Source organism: Salmo salar, chromosome 17, assembly GCF_965601325.2.
Source record: "Salmo salar chromosome 17, fSalSal1, whole genome shotgun sequence".
Lineage (NCBI taxonomy): Eukaryota > Metazoa > Chordata > Actinopteri > Salmoniformes > Salmonidae > Salmo > Salmo salar.
In genome coordinates, this window is record NC_138307.1 from 54,841,619 (window position 1) to 54,861,618 (window position 20,000).

The following is a 20,000-nucleotide window of genomic DNA, read 5'->3' on the forward strand; positions in this document are numbered from 1 at the left end:
TTTCCTCCTCTCTTCCTCCCTTCAGGATAGTCTGCTCTGTCACTGCTCAATGATTCAGCATCCAAACCACACCACTTTGCTGTAGTTTAGTGCTACCCCTTTCTTGAAGGATAATAGTGGTCTCTTGGGTGTGTGAGATTGCGTCTGTGTGTGTATGGGTTCCACACACTCCTTCTCTGCCCTATCACATTCTGTTCCCACTTCACTACAAAGCTATTTTGTAGGGTGTGTGTGTGTGTGTGTGTGTGTGTGTGTGTGTGTGTGTGTGTGTGTGTGTGTGTGTGTGTGTTTCACTCCAAAGCTATTTTGTAGTGTGTGTGTGTGTGTGTGTGTGTGTGTGTTTCACTCCAAAGCTATTTTATAGTGTGTGTTTGTGTACTCCCTATCCATCTGCCTGTATTTTTCCTTCAACTCCTTGAAGTACACTCCTAAGTTACATTGAGGAGTCTGGTTGACTGTCAGGTTACCAAACACTGGTATGACCATGCCTTACCTCACACCATTGATACAACACCTAACATTGCATGACATTGTCTTTCCTGTCTCCACCAAAACGTTTTCTCACCATACTGTACTTCCTTTCCTTCTGTCCAGTTAATAAACCGCGAGCATAAACGAAGGCTGTGGGTTGCGCAAGCCCAGCGGGGGTGGTTGCCGTAGCGCCCAGCCTCTGATCTCCCTTTCTGTTTGAACTCAGCGTTGTACGATAAGGAAGCAAAGAACACATCATTTACTCAACACAGAGAAGCAGCAGGAACAGAGATGAAGCATGACTGCTGTACAAATATCACCTCGTCTGTGTCAGCCAATACCCCCGGACCAGGGACAGCGCCCTTTTTCTGTGTGTGTTAAATAATCAAGTGTGTAAAATCTTCTGTGTGTATGCATCTGTGTGTGTGTATTCTTGTCATCCTTGTGTGTGTGTGTGTGTGTGTGTGTGTGTGTGTGTGTGTGTGTGTGTGTGTGTGTGTGTGTGTGTGTGTGTGTGTGTGTGTGTGTGTGTGTGTGTGTGTGTGTGTGTGTGTGTGTGTGTGTGTGTGTGTGTGTGTGTGTGTGTGTGTGTGTGTCTGTGCTGAACAGACACAGCGGGACAGTGTGTTCAGATGTATTACATAGGCTACTGCAGCAGGGTCCAATCAGATGAGCTTCTACAGTTTCACTGGACTCCTGTTCCATTGTGTTTGTGTTATGGGATGATTTATTGATTCCCCACTTGAGGAGAATAGCCTGGGAGATGATTGTGTTTCTGTAGACAGTGGAGGGGCCCCATAGAGGAAGAGGGGGGAAGGAACCACTCTCTGTAGTGAAGGAATGGGATGGGGCGGGGCAGATATTAGGCAGCAGACACAGGGAAGGGCTACCAAGAGATGAACACACACACACACACATTGCATGATGCGGCATGCGGCCTGCCTGTGTTGGCCTCTACTCCACTGTAGCTGTGTGAGCAGCCCTTCACATTACATCACCCATCACACCACAGGAACAGAAGTCCCAACGGCCCATTTGACCCAGAGGAGACCTGAGGTGTGACCTGAGGTGTGACCTGAGGTGTGAGGCAGACGCTGGGGACCACTTGTCCAGTCGCCCCTGAGAAGGAGAGTGTGCCAGCCAAGCCAACACACACACTTCATCAACCATGAATGCTGCATGCTTGCACTCTCTTCCCACACACACACACACACACACACACACACACACACACACACACACACACACACACACACACACACACACACACACACACACACACACACACACACACACACACCTCCCTCGTGCAGGGCTGTCATCTAAGATAGCCCTGTGTAGAACGTAATCCATTGTAACATGAGACAGTGTAAAGTCCAGGGTATCATCATGTCTACTGGGGATTAACAGGACTAGGTACACACACACACACACACACACACACACACACATATGGAGAGGCATAACTCGTTCCTTTTTGCTGGGTGTGGAAAGCAGAACTCAGACCTGTGTGTGTGTGTGACATAATTCTTTGCTGTGTACCTTAAACAAAGTGTGGTTGGTTTGAAGGTCAGTATGAAAGTAGAGAGACGCTGCCATTGATCCAGAACTTGATCCAGAACTCCTGTACAGAACACTCACCCCGGGCCTTTTCCCCCCACTGAACTGATAGGGGGAGGGCATGTGCAGGTTGCGCTCTCTCTCTTTGCAGTAAACAACACACACACAGACGTGTGGGTGTGTTGTCTGTCTACGTTTCCATGGTGTGTAACTGATCCCTGGTGTGTATAATGTCTAAGAGAGACAATACACGCACACACTCATGCACTCACACACACACTGCATCACTAAGCAGTGTGAGGAAGGTGACTCCTAGCTCCAACTCTCCAATTGAACAATCAACCACATCTCAGTGTCTCTCCCCTCCACGCCCAAATTACCCCCCCCCCCAACCCCCCCCCCCCCCCCCCCCCCCCCCCCCGCTTCTTCATTCATTCATCCCTCCCTGAAACCGCGGTCACAGTTGTCATGACACGTTAACATCCTGTTGTGTGGATGCGTGGCGACGTCTCGCCCATCAGGCCTTCGGGGAGTGTGAGAGGCCCAGGTCTGAGAACGCAACAATACCTGTCTGTGTGTATGTGTGTGTTTGTTTGTTACATCTCATTCCTCTACACAGCGTGAAATCTGTCTTCAGTGGAGCTCAAATCCGTAATGTTTCTCAAGGTCGACATGTCTCTTTACATTCCGTGCTCGGAATTCTGTCGGTGTGAGCGTCGCCGACGCTCGGAATCGCTTGCCCCCCTTCTCTCCCTGCTTTCCCTGCTCTCTCTCTTTTCTCTCTTTTCTCTCTCTCTCTCTCTCTCTTGCTCTCGCTCGCTCGCTGCCTCAGTGGCTGTGGGGTTTTTAGAATGCCCCTCACAACATAGCACAGGCTTACACACACATCGTGACTAGATAATGACAATCGTTTACAATTGGTTGGTTCTTTGAAACTCTCCTCCTCCCTTTCTAATGTCTCTGCAGCATTAGACAGACACCAGAGTTCCAGACTCTCTCTCTCTCTCTCTCTCTCTCTCTCTCTCTCTCTCTCTCTCTCTCGTACCTCATTGACTTGCTCTGGCAGATATTCTCACTTCTGTCTTTCTTTTATCTGCCTCTGCTGATTTCTTCTCTTCTTTCTCTCCCCTTGTCTTTCTCTTACCTGTTCTCTGTCTGTGCACCTCTGTTATAAGACACTTCATACTCGTCCCCTCTCTTTTCTCCACCTCCCTTCTTTCCTTTCCTCTCCTCTCATCCTCCTCTATCCCCCGTTATGGAGTTTCAATGATATTAGTGAGTGTACAGGTGGAATGGTGAACAAGTAAACTGATGAGACTAAACATGCCATTAACCCTGGTGGAGGATTGAAGTCTATGTGTCTGTCCTCTGACCTAAATACTACGGGTCAGTGCTCTGACCTTTCATCTCTCTGTGTTGTTGCTTTCCAGGCACCTCGCCGGCTCCGAGATGAAGGATCTTCTCAGAATCTCCGTCCCCTTCCTCAAACGAGCCTGTGCCGTCTCTCTCTATGTGAGAATCAACCACAACCATACAACTAAGACTATGTCTCTATCTCAGTACACATCTGTTTGGTATAGCAATCATGTTGAAGGATGTGTAGGTTAAAGCACAAGTTCGATGTTATGTTCGGTACAGTTAACATTTATATAAGTTGAATGTGTGTGTTAAAGCGTCGGTTTGACGTTAGGTTTCGGTACATTTCACTGTTAAGTTGATATGTGTAAATGTAGGTCTAGTTGCGTGGTAATGTCCTGCTGTTCACTCCTCCCTCCTGTAGGTGGCGGTCATCATGTCCTTCAGGCTGTGGCTGATGGGTGGCTCCATGCCTCTCTTCTCTGAGCAGGACAACCCAGCCTCCTTCTCTCCTCACCTGCTCACCAGGTTATTTCTAGCCCTATCACAGACATGTTAAATCAATTTCATTGCTAAAACGCTGAGATACTGTATTGAAATCAGTCATATTCAGTCATATTTCCTGCTACATGTAACCACCATATTAAAAGTTGTATAAAAGAGTATGAACATAAATGGACCCATAAATAGACCCAAACAACAGCCTCCCTCCCTGGGTTAGCCTCCTACCCGCTCCCCAGGCTTTAGGGCCTACTCCATTGTTGTAGGCCTCAAGAGTGTGTGAGCAGTAGCGCTCTGGTCCCTATCTGCAGTGGCAGACACTGTAGCTGTCGTCGGGCAACAGATAATCTGTCATTAGCTCTTGCAAGGCCACCTGGGAAATGTACTTCCTAAATCTCTTCATACCCTACACCCAGTCTTTCTTTCCCTCCTTCCCTTCTTTCTTCCTGGCATTGTCTCAAGGATGCTCTTGTCATTGAGAAAGGAGAATGTCAGTCTTAGTGTTAAAAAACGTTCCATCCAGCCAGCTATCTATTTGCTGTCTATCTATCCATCAGTCAGTGTGCTCCATTATGTTGTAATGAAGAGATGCGTCTCGTAGTGAATACTGAGGATCGAGACTAACCTTGAAGAGTGTGTTTGTCCTTTTGATACTGACAATCAGTCAGTTATGGATATGTGTGTATGAGAAGGGGGGGTGTGTGTGTGTGTGTGTGTGTGTGTGTGTGTGTGTGTGTGTGTGTGTGTGTGTGTGTGTGTGTGTGTGTGTGTGTGTGTGTGTGGGTGTGGGTGTGTTTGTGAGAAGTGGGTGTGTGTGTGTGTGTGTGAGAAGTGTGTGTGTGTGTATGAGAAGTGTGTGTGTGTGTGTGTGTGTATCATCGTTGGTGTGTGTGTGTGTGTTTACTCATTCCCTCTCCATCTGTAGTGATGCAGTAGTGATTATCCATCATGTCAGCGGTTCTCTGACAAGCCATTTATAATTCATTGTAGCGGCCTCACTTCTGTCATTAATCTAGCCTGTGTGTGTGTGTGTGTAGGTGCTTAAGTGATTTATTTGAATAAACAAGCGGACTGCGGTTACAGCGTTATATTACTGATTGATCAACCGCTGGTGACTGGAGAAGTAGCTGTTTAGTATATGAATGATATGCAACAGTCTAGCCCAGCCTGGTTAATGGCAGGGGGGGGTGTGTGTGTGTGTGTGTGTGTGTGTGTGTGTGTGTGGGTGTGTGGGCGTGCTTTGGAGTTTTTATCTTCAACTGACCATGTTGCAGACCAGTGACATTTCTGTTCATTTAGCATTTGCTATTCTTCTCTCGTTTCTCATAAAGGTGTGTTTGTGTGTTATTGTCTAGTTGTTTGTGTGATTGTCTAGTTGTGTGTGTGTGTGTGTGTGTGTGTGTGTGTGTGTGTGTGTGTGTGTGTGTGTGTGTGTGTGTGTGTTTGTCTAGTTGAGTGTGTACATCAAATTCAATACTGAAAGATTTTGAGAATCTTGAGTGTCATACTGCAACTCACATTCTAATCCATTAAACATCAAGTGCCATTGTCTGTGATTGCCTTTTTCTGTGTGTGTGTGTTTGCCCATGTGCGTGCATGTATTTACCCGTGTGTGTGTGTGTGTGTGTATTTGAAGGTATTTGTCTATCTGGTGTGTCAGTGTCCTCTGCGCTGAGTGGTGTGGAGTGCTCTCCTCACATCGTGACTGTGTGAGCCTTTAAGGCTGTTAAGCTGGGTGGTTTGACACCTGAATTCAGGACTCTTGATCAGGGAGAACATGCTGGAACACAGGAGACAGAGGAGACACAGCTACAGTCCTCAAACCTCCCATCACCTACCTGTCAGCAACTGCTATTCATTTTCTCCATTATTCTTTCTCTCTGTCTCAATGTCTTTCTCTTTTGATGGCTGTTTCTCTCACTTTCTCTCTCTTTTTCTTGATTACGCTCCCTCTCTCTTTCACTCCCTCTCTCGCTCTCATTTTCTCTCTCTAACTTTTCTGTCGGTCTCTCTATTTCTGGAGTGCTCTCTCTCTTTTACTCCCTCTCATTTTCTTTCTTTTCTTTCCTTTTCTTTCTCCTTTTCTCATCCATGCATCATTTTCCTCTCTTTCTTTTCCCCCTTCCTCACTTCTCCCTGCCCTGTCTTCTCCTCTCTGTTATATTTTTTTTTTTTTCACTTTTATTTAACCAGGTAGGCAAGTTGAGAACAAGTTCTCATTTACAATTGCGACCTGGCCAAGATAAAGCAAAGCAGTTCGACACATACAACAACACAGAGTTACATATGGAGTAAAACAAACCTACAGTCAATAATATAGTGGTGGTGGCGAAGTAAATACAATATAGCAAGTAAAACACTGGAATGGTAGATTTGCAGTGGAAGAAAGTGCAAAGTAGAAATATAAATAATGGGGTGCAAAGGAGCAAAATAAATACAGTAGGGGAAGAGGTAGTTGTTTGGGCTAAATTATAGATGGGCTATTGTCACGGTTGTCGTCGGTAGAAATGGACCAAAACGCAGCAGGCATGCGGTTGTTCATTTTGAACATTTATTCCATCCAAAATGAACACAAAAATAACAACAGAGCGACAAAATGACAGCCTTGAAGGCAACACAGCAAATCCAAAGACAATCTCCCACAATTAGACAAACAAACACACCCAACTAATATAGGACTTCCAATCAAAGGCAACACCACACAGCTGCCTTCAATTGGAAGTCCACCCCAATTAACCAAACATAGACATACAACTAACTAGATAACACATAGAAATACATACACACAGACCATAAACCAAAAACCCGGAAACACTAAATCAAACACCCTATTTTCCAAAACACCACCCCGAACCACATAAAACAAATACCCCCTGCCACGTCCTGGCCAAACTACAATACCAATTAACCTTATACTGGCCAGGACGTGACAGTACCCCCCCCTTAAAGGTGCTAACCCCGGAAGCACCTTAACAAAATAACCCCAAACAACAAAACCAAAATTCCCCTCTACTAAAGGGAGGGAAGGGAGGGTGGCTGCCGTCAACGACGGCACTGTGCTACACCCCCCCTCCCCAACCCACCTATATCTGGAGGTGGCTCTGGTTCCGGCCGTTCCAGGCTGTCGGGCCACTCTGGCATCGCCGGGGGGCAGTCGGGGCAGTCTGGCAACGCGGGACAGTCTGGGCAGTCTGGCAACTCGGGACAGTCTGGGCAGTCTGGCCACTCGGGACAGTCTGGGCAGTCTGGCCACTCGGGACAGTCTGGGCAGTCTGGCCACTCGGGACAGTCTGGCCACTCGGGACAGTCTGGGCAGTCTGGCCACTCGGGACGTTCAGGGCAGTCTGGCCACTCGGGACGTTCAGGGCAGTCTGGCCACTCGGGACAGTTCAGGGCAGTCTGGCCACTCGGGACAGTTCAGGGCAGTCTGGCCACTCGGGACAGTTCAGGGCAGTCTGGCCACTCGGGACAGTTCAGGGCAGTCTGGCCACTCGGGACAGTTCAGGGCAGTCTGGCCACTCGGGACAGTTCAGGGCAGTCTGGCCACTCGGGACAGTTCAGGGCAGTCTGGCCACTCGGGACAGTTCAGGGCAGTCTGGCCACTCGGGACAGTTCAGGGCAGTCTGGCCACTCGGGACAGTTCAGGGCAGTCTGGCCACTCGGGACAGTTCAGGGCAGTCTGGCCACTCGGGACAGTTCAGGGCAGTCTGGCCACTCGGGACAGTTCAGGGCAGTCTGGCCACTCGGGACAGTTCAGGGCAGTCTGGCCACTCGGGACAGTTCAGGGCAGTCTGGCCACTCGGGACAGTTCAGGGCAGTCTGGCCACTCGGGACAGTTCAGGGCAGTCTGGCCACTCGGGGCAGTTCAGGGCAGTCTGGCCACTCGCGGACAGTTCAGGGCAGTCTGGCCACTCGCGGCAGTTCAGGGCAGTCTGGCCACTCGCGGCAGTTCAGGGCAGTCTGGCCACTCGCGGCAGTTCAGGGCAGTCTGGCCACTCGCGGCAGTTCAGGGCAGTCTGGCCACTCCGGCAGTTCAGGGCAGTCTGGCCACTCCGGCAGTTCAGCGCAGTCTGGCCACTCCGGCAGTTCAGCGCAGTCTGGCCACTCCGGCAGTTCAGCGCAGTCTGGCCACTCCGGCAGTTCAGCGCAGTCTGACCTCTCTGGCGACTGTTGACTGGCGGGCAGCTCTGACGACGACTGTTGACTGGCGGGCAGCTCTGACGACGACTGTTGACTGGCGGGCAGCTCTGACGACGACTGTTGACTGGCGGGCAGCTCTGACGACGACTGTTGACTGGCGGGCAGCTCTGACGACGACTGTTGACTGGCGGGCAGCTCTGACGACGACTGTTGACTGGCGGGCAGCTCTGACGACGACTGTTGACTGGCGGGCAGCTCTGACGACGACTGTTGACTGGCGGGCAGCTCTGACGACGACTGTTGACTGGCGAGGCTGGGTTGACACACTAGACTCCTGGTGCGTGGTGCTGGTACTGGGCGTACCAGATTGCGAACACGCACCTCCATGCTAGTGCGGGGAGCTGGCCTGGGGCTCCATTCTTGCCCCGCAAAACTCCCCTTGTGCCCCCCCCTAAAAAATTCTTGGGGGTGCCTCCCGGTCTCCCTTACCTCGCCAGCCTTCTTCCGCTGCTTGGTCCTTTGTTGGTGGGAGATTCTGTCACGGTTGTCGTCGGTAGAAATGGACCAAAACGCAGCAGGAACATTTATTCCATCCAAAATGAACACAAAAATAACAACAGAGAACGAACGACAAAATGACAGCCTTGAAGGCAACACAGCAAATCCAAAGACAATCTCCCACAATTAGACAAACAAACACACCCAACTAATATAGGACTTCCAATCAAAGGCAACACCACACAGCTGCCTTCAATTGGAAGTCCACCCCAATTAACCAAACATAGACATACAACTAACTAGATAACACATAGAAATACATACACACAGACCATAAACCAAAACCCAGAAATACTAAACCAAACACCCTTTTAACAAACACATCACCCCGAACCACATAAAACAAATACCCTCTGCCACGTCCTGGCCAAACTACAATACCAATTAACCTTATACTGGCCAGGACGTGACAGCTATGTACAGGTGCAGTAATATGTGAGCTGCTCTGACAGCTGGTGCTTAAAGCTAATGAGGGAGATAAGTGTTTCCAGTTTTAAAGATTTTTGTAGTTCGTTCCAGTCATTGGCAGCAGAGAACTGGAAGGAAAGACGGCCAAAGGAGGAATTGGCTTTGGGGGTGACCAGAGAGATATACCTGCTGGAGCGCGTGCTACAGGTGGGTGCTGCTATGGTGACCAGCGAGCTGAGATAAGGGGGAACTTTACCTCGCATGGTCTTGTAGATGACCTCGAGCCAGTGGGTTTGGTGACGAGTATGAAGCGAGGGCCAGCCAACGAGAGCGTACAGGTCGCAGTGGTGGGTAGTATATGGGGCTTTGGTGACAAAACGGATGGCACTGTGATAGACTGCATCCAATTTATTGAGTAGGGTATTGGAGGCTATTTTGTAAATGACGTCGCCGAAGTCAAGGATCGGTAGGATGGTCAGTTTTACGAGGGTATGTTTGGCAGCATGAGTGAAAGATGCTTTGTTGCTAAATAGGAAGCCAATTCTAGATTTAACTTTGGATTGGAGATGTTTGATGTCAGTCTGGAAGGAGAGTTTACAGTCTAACCAGACACCTAGGTATTTGTAGTTGTCCATTCTAAGTCAGAACCGTCCTAGTTGTAGTTGTGTATTCTAAGTCAGAACCGTCCAGAGTAGTGATGCTGGACGGGCGGGCAGGTGCAGGCAGCGATCGGTTGAAGAGCATGCATTTAGTTTTACTTGTATTTAAGAGCAGTTGGAGGCCACGGAAGGAGAGTTGAATGGCATTGAAGCTCGTCTGGAGGGTAGTTAAGTGTCCAAAGAAGGGCCAGAAGTATACAGAATGGTGTCGTCTGCGTAGAGGTGGATCAGAGACTCACCAGCAGCAAGAGCGACATCATTGATGTATACAGAGAAAAGAGTCGGCCCAAGAATTGAACCCTGTGGCACCCCCATAGAGACCCTCCGATTTGACACACTGAACTCTATCAGAGAAGTAGTTGGTAAACCAGGTGAGGCAATCATTTGAGAAACCAAGGCTGTTGAGTCTGCCGATGAGGATGTGGTGATTGACAGAGTCGAAAGCCTTGGCCAGGTCAATGAATACGGCTGCACAGTACTGTTTCTTATCGATGGCGGTTAAGATATCTTTTAGGACCTTGAGCGTGGCTGAGGTGCACCCATGACCAGCTCTGAAACCAGGAAATGCTGGGCATGTTGTGCTTAGTGGGGAGAGAGGGGGGTTGTGGGCGGTGGGGGAATTGAATCTATGTCCCGTTCCAGTCTGATCATTGCAGTTGGTGAGCATACTCCTCCATGTTTAACTCTCTGGCTCTGTCAGTTTGCCAAGTCTGGAGGAGGGGGGGGGGGGGGGGGGGTGTGTGTGTGTGTGTGTGTGTGTGTGTGTGTGTGTGTGTGTGTGTGTGTGTGTGTGTGTGTGTGTGTGTGTGTGTGTGTGCGCATGTGTGCACTCATGTTTGTTCATGCTTGTGCCTGTCTCTCTGTCTATGCCTATCTGTATGTCTTTCTCTCCAATAGCCAGCCTGACTGGTGGCAGGCACAAGCAAAAACAGTGGCAAAAACAGAAAGAGAATGTTGTAATTCTGTACATCCTTACATCCATGGCACATATCTGGCCTCCAATTCAACAGGGATTTTCCCCTCAATCTACTATAGCACTAGGTCAGGTGAAGCTGTCAATAGATCACTTAATGTTGTCCCCCGGCGTTAGATGTTCCTCCATAAATTGATGATATACCAGCAGTTCATATTCACTCTACATCGCCTCTCAAATCAACAGGCGATCTGAACCCGCCTGTCCAAATCAATGGAGAATTGAGTTTCCCTCTCTATTCTATAGAAAGCTTGTTTTGCTGCAGAGAGAGAATCAATGTGTAATCTATGCATATCTCTAAGGCTGCTGCTCTTCTGAGTGGGAGGAGAATGCTGATAGGGTATCTCAGTAGGGTGTCACTGTGTTCTCATGCACTTCTGACCAGAGAGGGGGCTGGGTGCCATTTGGATGCAGAAACACACACGTGCAAATTACTTCTAGCATCACCCTACTGTGTGTGTGTGTGCGTGCGTGCGTGTGTGCGTGTTTCTGCACATAAGCGTTTGTGTGGGTGTTAGGATTCATTTTTATCAATGCACTGAAGCACAAAAATATGCCTTTTCCCGTTTGCAGTTTTGTCAAATCAAAGTTTCATTTCACTTCAAGTCACATCGACTGTGTGCCCATTTGAAAAGTTTTGTCTTACAGTTCACCATCCCAAATACCGAACTCACTAACTCATCTCCAGTCATAGCTTCAGCTACAAAGCAGTTCATTCAGAACCGTTCCTTACAGCTCTGTGTTTGTTGTTCCAGTTAGTCCTTGAGTAGAGGAACGGCCACCCACTCAGACTGGAGCTAAAGCCTTTCCATTTCCATAGAGGAGCCAGCTTATCTGTTCTAAACGATAAGGGACTGCCATTGACTGTAATGGAGAGTCATTTAGTGATTTAGCAGTGTGTGTGTGGCTATGTGTGTGTGTGTGTCCTCTATTGCTTCACGCTCCCCTCTCTCTGTTTTCTTTCATTACTCGTTTTCCTCTCTCAGCCACCAATCCTTTCACTTTCCCCTACTCCCTCTCGTCTCTGTCTCCTGCTCAGTCAAGCAGACCTCTCATTCCTCTCTTTCTGTCCGTGGCCATGTAATGGTCTCAGGTAGCTCCCCCAGTGCGACAGAATCAATAGCACAGCCGCTCGGACTTCTGCGTCCCAAATGGCACCATATGGCCTTTGTAGTGCACTACTTTTTGACCAGGGCCCATAGAGCTCTGATCAACAGTAGTGCACCAGAGGGAATAGAGTTCCATTTGGGACACAGCCCCATATCTAAACTCACGGAGGACATGATGACCAACAGAACAGGAACAGGATGCTCTTTCATGGCTGTTGGCAGTAAACAACATAGAGTGATTGAATACAGTATGATTAAACTTCCTGCAAATGTAATGTAAAAATGTGACCAACAGTTAACATTTGAACCCTCTCTCTCTTTCTATTTGTCTCTGTTCTTTCCTCTTCTCTTGTCTTCTCGCTCTAGGTTCCTGACCTACTGCTACCTGTTGGCGTTCAACGCGTGGCTGCTGCTGTCTCCCGCGGTGCTGTGTTATGACTGGCAGGTGGGCAGTATACCCCTGGTGGAGTCACTGTGGGACATGCGCAACGTCGCCGCCCTGCTGCTGGGAGTGGTCATGGTCGCCCTCTGTCTGCACTGTGTCATGTCGCTACAGGTGAGATGGACATGGAAATGAGGTGCCTTCAGAACAGCCCCTCAGAACAGCCCCTCAGAACAGCCTCAATTTGTCGGGGCACGGACTCTACAAGCTGCTGAAAGCGTTCCACAGGGATGCTGGCCCATTTTGACTCCAATGCTTCCACAGTTGTGTCAAGTTGGCTGAATGTCGTTTGGGTGGTGGTCCATTCTTGATACACACAGGAAACTGTTGAGTGTGAAAAACCCATCAGTGTTGCAGTTGTTGACACAAACTGGTGCACCTGGCACCAACTACCATACCCCGTTCAAAGGCACTTAAATATTTTGTCATTCATCCTCTGAATGGCACACATACACAATCCATGTCTCAATTGTCTCAAGGCTTAAAAATCATTATTTAACCTGTCTCTTCCCCTTCATCTACACTGATTGAAGTGGATTCAACAAGTGACATCAATAAGGGATCATAGATTTCACCTGGATTCACCTGGTCAGTCTTTATCATGGAAAGAGCATGATGTTCAGAATGTTTTGTACACTCAGTGTATTGATTCTATCCGTCTAGTACTTGGAAGTCTACGTTGGAGGCTAGGGGTTTCTGAACTAGGCTTGCTTTCACACACTGATACTCACAGGATCCTAAACATGAAAACTCTCACCTTCCAATCACACCACACTCTGTTAGAGGAGATGCTCAAACTCTCACACGTTATTTGCCCGACCCACACCATGAACATACAGTAAACGCTTTCTCTGCGTTGCCGTGGTGTCAGGCAGTGTTTAGAGAAGGAGAGTTAATTATGTGTGAGAAGTGTGTGCACTGCATCGTTCGTCGTTATTGAGTAGACCTTTAGTCTTTGGTCCCCATCCCGCTCAGACAGAGTGAGAGGTGTCTCGTCTGCTACTGCCAGTTGTCAACACCGAATGGCATTTGTGAAATTGATCTCTTCACCCTGCTTGTCCTTCCCGTAGTTTGCGTCGGAATAATTGTTAAAAGCTGAAAGAATTGTGAGAGCTCTTGTTCTCTTCCTGTAGTTTTGGGAGGTAACTTTTCTCAATACCCTGATCTTCTTGTAGAGGATGAAGCAAAACTAGGCGGCAGGTGGCCTTAGCGTTGGGCCAGTAACTGAAAAGTCGCTGGTTCGAATCCCCAAACTGACTAGATGAAAATAATCTGTCTATGTGCCCTTGATTAAGGCATTTCACCCTAATCGCTCCTGTAAGTACTATTTCTCAATTCACTTTACCCTTAACATGGCCTCAACACCAGTCATCCAGAACAGCCCACTCAAACAGAGTGCTGTGATCAGGTGTGAGTGATGGGAACAGGAAGTGTATTGAAAAGGAGTCAGGTGTGTGTGTGTGTGTGTGTGTGTGTGTGTGTGTGTGTGTGCCAGAGAAAGGTGAGGAAAGACAAATGCAAGTGAAGAAAAGCTAGATAGAGAGATGCAGTACGAAAGAGAGGGAGAGTAAAAGAGAGGAGCATGAAAACTTTTCCATTAGCAGGGAAGAGTGAGGAAATTAGATTAACATTTAATTGGCCAGCCCCTGCTGGGTGGGTACAGGATTACTGTAGGAGAATCTGACTCATACTCTACAAACAGCAATGGTTTTCTGCTGTGCACTAATCAGACAGGGGTAAACTCATGAGGCTGGTTAGTGTCATCGGTTGTTAAGACAAGTTTATCACCGCTTTGATGGCTTTATTTGGAGAGAGAGAGATGTAAAGTAATGTTCAGCACAGTGTCATTTACCTTCTGATGAGAGGCGAGTCCTACCATGATGGAGGATTCCTATTAATAGAAATTCCATCTTTCTCACACCTGTCTCTTTTTTACTGCTTTCTTTATCTTTCTCTCCCTATTTCAATCTTCTCTCTTCCCCCCTCTCTCCCCTGTCTCTCTCTCTGACATCACTTTGCTCTGTCTGTTTTGCTGAGGTTTGCGTGCGGCTAGGTTATTGATAAATGATGAGTCTAATGGCTTTCTCCCTTCCTCGCTCTCTCCCTCTCTCCCGCCACACTCCCGACATGCTACAAAGGCCCCTGGGAGATTTCCCATAGTGTCACACAGTGCCATCAGTGTGACCTGCCTCCGTAACCCCTATAACCTCCCCTAGAGAGATCTGTCTGTATCATCACCCACAACCATCTCAAGCAGAATGCACAGGTGACCCTTGATCCCAGGAAGTAATTGGTGCATCACTCCTGTCCCCTGTCTGTGTTTGTCACTTCCTGGTTCCTGCCCTTAACCTTGGCCTCAGGAAGTCATTGAAGCATTTAAAGTCTGTTTTGCGCGTTCTGGGGGGGGGGGGGGGGTTGTTACATCATCAGCAACGGCATACAGTATAGCGAACTCATGGAACCAACAGATGTCTGAGAGGAACAAGTACGTGAGGGCAGGGAAAGCCTGAGAGGAACAAGTACGAGAGAAGGCAGGGAAAGCCTGAGAGGAACAAGTAAGTGAGAGGGCAGGGAAAGCCTGAGAGGAACAAGTATGTGAGAGGGCAGGGAAAGCCTGAGAGGAACAAGTACGTGAGAAGGCAGGGAAAGCCTGAGAGGAACAAGTACGAGAGAGGGCAGGGAAAGCCTGACAGGAACAAGTACGAGAGAAGGCAGGGAAAGCCTGAGAGGAACAAGTACGAGAGAGGGCAGGGAAAGCCTGAGAGGAACAAGTACGAGAGAAGGCAGGGAAAGCCTGAGAGGAACAAGTACGAGAGAGGGCAGGGAAAGCCTGAGAGGAACAAGTACGAGAGGGCAGGGAAAGCCTGAGAGGAACAAGTACGAGAGAAGGCAGGGAAAGCCTGAGAGGAACAAGTACGAGAGAAGGCAGGGAAAGCCTGAGAGGAACAAGTACGAGAGAGGGCAGGGAAAGCCTGAGAAGAACAAGTACGTGAGAGGGCAGGGAAAGCCTGAGAGGAACAAGTACGAGAGGGCAGGGAAAGCCTGAGAGGAACAAGTACGAGAGAAGGCAGGGAAAGCCTGAGAGGAACAAGTACGAGAGAGGGCAGGGAAAGCCTGAGAGGAACAAGTACGTGAGAGGGCAGGGAAAGCCTGAGAAGAACAAGTACGAGAGGGCAGGGAAAGCCTGAGAGGAACAGTACGAGAGAGGGCAGGGAAAGCCTGAGAGGAACAAGTACGTGAGAGGGCAGGGAAAGCCTGAGAAGAACAAGTACGTGAGAGGGCAGGGAAAGCCTGAGAGGAACAAGTACGTGAGAGGGCAGGGAAAGCCTGAGAGGAACAAGTACGTGAGAGGGCAGGGAAAGCCTGAGAGGAACAAGTACGTGAGAGGGCGGGAAAGCCTGAGAGGAACAAGTACGAGAGAGGGCAGGGAAAGCCTGAGAGGAACAAGTACGAGAGAGGGCAGGGAAAGCCTGAGAGGAACAAGTACGAGAGAGGGCAGGGAAAGCCTGAGAGGAACAAGTACGTGAGAGGGCAGGGAAAGCCTGAGAGGAACATGTACGAGAGAGGGCAGGGAAAGCCTGAGAGGAACAAGTACGTGAGAGGGCAGGGAAAGCCTGAGAGGAACAAGTACGTGAGAGGGCAGGGAAAGCCTGAGAAGAACAAGTACGTGAGAGGGCAGGGAAAGCCTGAGAGGAACAAGTACGAGAGAGGGCAGGGAAAGCCTGAGAGGAACAAGTACGAGAGAGGGCAGGGAAAGCCTGAGAGGAACAAGTACGAGAGAGGGCAGGGAAAGCCTGAGAGGAACAAGTACGAGAGAGGGCAGGGAAAGCCTGAGAGGAACAAGTACGTGAGAAGGCAGGGAAAGCCTGAGAGGAACAAGTACGAGAGAGGGCAGGGAAAGCCTGAGAGGAACAAGTACGTGAGAGGGCAGGGAAAGCCTGAGAGGAACAAGTACGTGAGAGGGCAGGGAAAGCCTGAGAGGAACAAGTACGTGAGAGGGCAGGGAAAGCCTGAGAGGAACAAGTACGAGAGAGGGCAGGGAAAGCCTGAGAGGAACAAGTACGTGAGAGGGCAGGGAAAGCCTGAGAAGAACAAGTACGAGAGAGGGCAGGGAAAGCCTGAGAGGAACAAGTACGAGAGAGGGCAGGGAAAGCCTGAGAGGAACAAGTACGTGAGAGGGCAGGGAAAGCCTGAGAGGAACAAGTACGAGAGAGGGCAGGGAAAGCCTGAGAGGAACAAGTACGAGAGAGGGCAGGGAAAGCCTGAGAGGAACAAGTACGAGAGAAGGCAGGGAAAGCCTGAGAGGAACAAGTACGAGAGAAGGCAGGGAAAGCCTGAGAGGAACAAGTACGAGAGAGGGCAGGGAAAGCCTGAGAGGAACAAGTACGTGAGAGGGCAGGGAAAGACAACGTGGAGTGTGTTTGTTGGTTTATTTGCTCTATTTACTGTTCGAAATGAAGGGTTGGATCCAATTATCTGTGTGTGTCTGTCTGTCTGTGTGTGTGTCTGTCTGTCTGTGTGTGGGCGGGCGTGTGTGCGTGTACATGTACGCACGTGCATGTGTGTGTGTATACTGCCTAGCCATCTGTTGGCCTGACACGGCTGGTGAGTGTGTGTGTGTGGAGTGGGACATATGTCAGTCGGCCAGTTCTGAAGGGTTCTACTGGGAAGGACTAACGGATGTGAGTCCAGAACCAGAGGGGTCTGGTCTGGGAGGGATGCCATGTTTCTGACCACCCAATATAGTCACCTGGAGCACTGGGCTATAGCACAGAATATTCCTCTATACCAGGGGAGGGGAGAGGAGGAGAGAGGAAAGGAGGGGTGGTGGGAAGAAAAGAGGAGAGGAGGAGAAGAGCGAGTAGAGTGAAAAGACAGAAGAGAAGAGAGAGGAGTGGAGTGGAAATAGAGGAGGAAAAGAGAGAAGAGTAGAGAGACAGGAAACTAGAGGACATTTAGAACGGAAAGGAAAGAGTTGACAAGAAAGTAGTGGACTGAGGAGATGAGTGGTAAATAGGTGGAGAGATTGACAGGGCGGAAGAGAGAGAGGAGATTAACAGATGATAGAGAGGAGGAGGATGGAGGGCGGAAGGTTGTCTGCAAGGTTAAAGCAGCTGTATCACCGCCTGACAAATTGTGACAGACGTTGTACAGGCGCCTGCTGCCGTCACCATGGTAACGGAGAAGCAGTTGAGACATTGCTCTCTTCTACACTTCTCAACCCAGCCAGGCAGAGTTAAGACGGGCAGGGAGAATAGAAAGAAGAAGAGGAGGAGGGTTAGATGACTGAGAGCGGAGGTTAGAGAGAAAAGGACAGACAAGAGGAAGAGAGAGCGAGAGAATACAGAGAGTGAGAGAGGGAGAGAGAATGCCGAGAGAGAGAGAGAGAGAATGCCAGAGAGAGAGAGAGAGAGAGAGAGAGAAAGAGAATGCCGAGAGAGAGAGAGAGAGAGAGAGAGAATACAGAGAGTGAGAGATAGAGAGAGAATACAGAGTGAGAGATAGAGAGAGAATGCCGAGAGAGAGAGAGAGAGAGAATGCCGAGAGAGAGAAAGAATGCCGAGAGAGAGAGAGAGAGAGAGAGAGAGAGAGAGAGAATGCCGAGAGAGAGAGAGAGAGAGAATGCCGAGAGAGAGAGAGAGAATGCCGAGAGAGAGAGAGAGAGAGAGAGAATGCCGAGAGAGAGAGAGAGAGCGAGAGAGAGAGAGAATGCCGAGAGAGAGAGAGAGAGAGAGAGAATTCCCGAGAGAGAGAGAGAGAATGCCGAGAGAGAGAGAGAGAGAGAGAGAGAGAGAGAGAATGCCGAGAGAGAGAGAGAGAGAGAGAGAGAGAGAATGCCGAGAGAGAGAGAGAGAGAGAGAGAGAGAGAGAATGCCGAGAGAGAGAGAGAGAGAGAGAGAGAGAGAGAGAGAGAGAGAGAGAGAGAATGCCGAGAGAGAGAGAGAGAGAGAGAATGCCGAGAGAGAGAATGCAGAGAGAGAGAGAGAGAGAATGCCGAGAGAGAGAGAGAATGCCGAGAGCGCGAGAGAGAGAGAATGCCGAGAGAGAGAGAGAGAGAGAGAGAGAGAGAGAGAGAGAGAGAGAGAGAGAGAGAGAGAGAGAGAGAGAGAGAGAGAGAGAGAGAGAGAGAATGCAGAGAGCGAGAGAGAGAGAGAGAGAGAGAGAGAGAGAGAGAGAGAGAGAGAGAGAGAGAGAATGCAGAGAGCGAGAGAGAGAGAATGCCGAGAGAGAATGCAGAGAGAGTGGGAGAGAATGCCGAGAGAGAGAGAATGCAGAGGGAGAGAATGCAGAGAGGATGTCCCCTGAAGGGGCTGTGTTGGAATGACATACAGGGAACCAATGGAGAGATACTATCAACAAGCCATCCTCCCCCCGTCCAGTCACTGGTCCACTCCACTGCCTACTGTATGGCAAGGCCTACTGATCACTCTGCTTAGAGCAGCACGGTTGAATGGGGGAGAGTGTGTGTGTTTTAATGACTGGTATGATCCTATCTATGGCATAATATCTAGCCTCCGGTGTGTGTGCTTCCATGTGTGTGTGTGTCTGTAGTTGACTAGTGTGTGATCCTATCTATGTTCGCATGCTGTAGAGTTCGTCCCCGCGGTGTGATTAGGTGGTCGGCAGGAGAACGAGGCGCGGATTGGACCGGCGGCTTAATCAAGACGCCGCGGCTTTGGAACTGTAATTTAACGAGGGAATCAACGCCATTACTGAGGGCACAGTCATTAGACCAATTAGCTTCTGTTTGTTCTAATAACTACGCCCGGCTATGTTCAGAATGGAAAAATACAGAGGAATTTTTCACTCTTAATAAAAATGAATCGGTTAGAGTTGATTTAAAATGAATGAACTGTTTTTAATTTCGTGGGTCTTAATGGTCTACTCAATCAGGTTCGATATGTCAGCGCATCAGTCAGATATGCTCAGTAACTCGGCGTGACATGTATAATGATTGCCATTTGATATATTTCCACTGCTGTTTGAATGAAGGCAACAGATGATTAAATGTGGGAATTTTAGGCTCTGGTTTTCCTATGGATGTGCTAACCTCTCACACATTCTCCCCCCCCCCCCCCACCCCCATTGCCTTCTCTCCCTCTCTCTCTCTCCCTCTCTCTCTTTCACCACCGCCCCTCACTCTCCCTGCATCTCGCCCACCTCTCTCTGTCTCTCTGCAGAGGTTGGAGAGTAGGGAGGTGTTGCTGGGGGTGTTGTTCCTGGTCTTTCCCTTCATCCCGGCCAGTAACCTCTTCTTCAGAGTGGGCTTCGTGGTGGCAGAGAGGGTCCTCTACATGCCCAGGTGGGTCGTGTGTGTGTGTGTGTTATTGTAGGTAATGTGTGTGTTGTGTGTGTCTTCCCACTTCTTCACCCCTCTGGGCTTGGATGGTTTGTAATTAGATAGCTGGTGTAATTCTCCTGTGTGCAGTAGTGTGTAGACTAGCTTGGTTTCCCTTACTGAATTTGTGTGTGTTTTAGGGCTGACCCCCTTTAGTCGACTGGTCAATTGTTTGCAAAGGCCAGAAACAGCGAGCAGCGGGAGCACCAGATTTATTTTCTTCTGTTTAGGCTATATTGATCTCTGGCTCCCTCTTTTTAGTAATTTGTGTGCCTTCATTTTTACTCACAGTGCTTAATGCATCAGACGAGCTCAGTGGCCTACATATAGTTGATTTATTTAAAAATACACTTTTAAAATTTCAACCAAGAACAGACAACTTTTTTTAGTTGGGGACAGTCGTAGTGTGTTTATGTGTGCGGGAGTTTACAAGAGTGTGTACGAGTGAGTGATTGAACATATAGAGAGAGCATCACACACACAC

General features: G+C 49.0%; 1 protein-coding gene across 2 annotated transcripts in view; it reads left to right on the plus strand.

Annotated features, from left to right (window-relative positions):
* LOC106576167 (protein O-mannosyl-transferase TMTC1) overlaps positions 1–20,000 on the plus strand; it is a 100,352-nt gene that overhangs the window by 50,938 nt on the left and 29,414 nt on the right. The window contains exons 5-8 of one of the 2 annotated variants that reach the window (XM_082963874.1): positions 3,462–3,543; positions 3,812–3,915; positions 12,102–12,291; positions 19,359–19,480. In XM_082963874.1, the coding sequence (XP_082820000.1) occupies positions 3,462–3,543; positions 3,812–3,915; positions 12,102–12,291; positions 19,359–19,480 (498 nt within the window). The remainder of the gene's footprint in view (positions 1–3,461; positions 3,544–3,811; positions 3,916–12,101; positions 12,292–19,358; positions 19,481–20,000) is intronic. The other variant, XM_082963875.1, reaches the window with a different exon arrangement.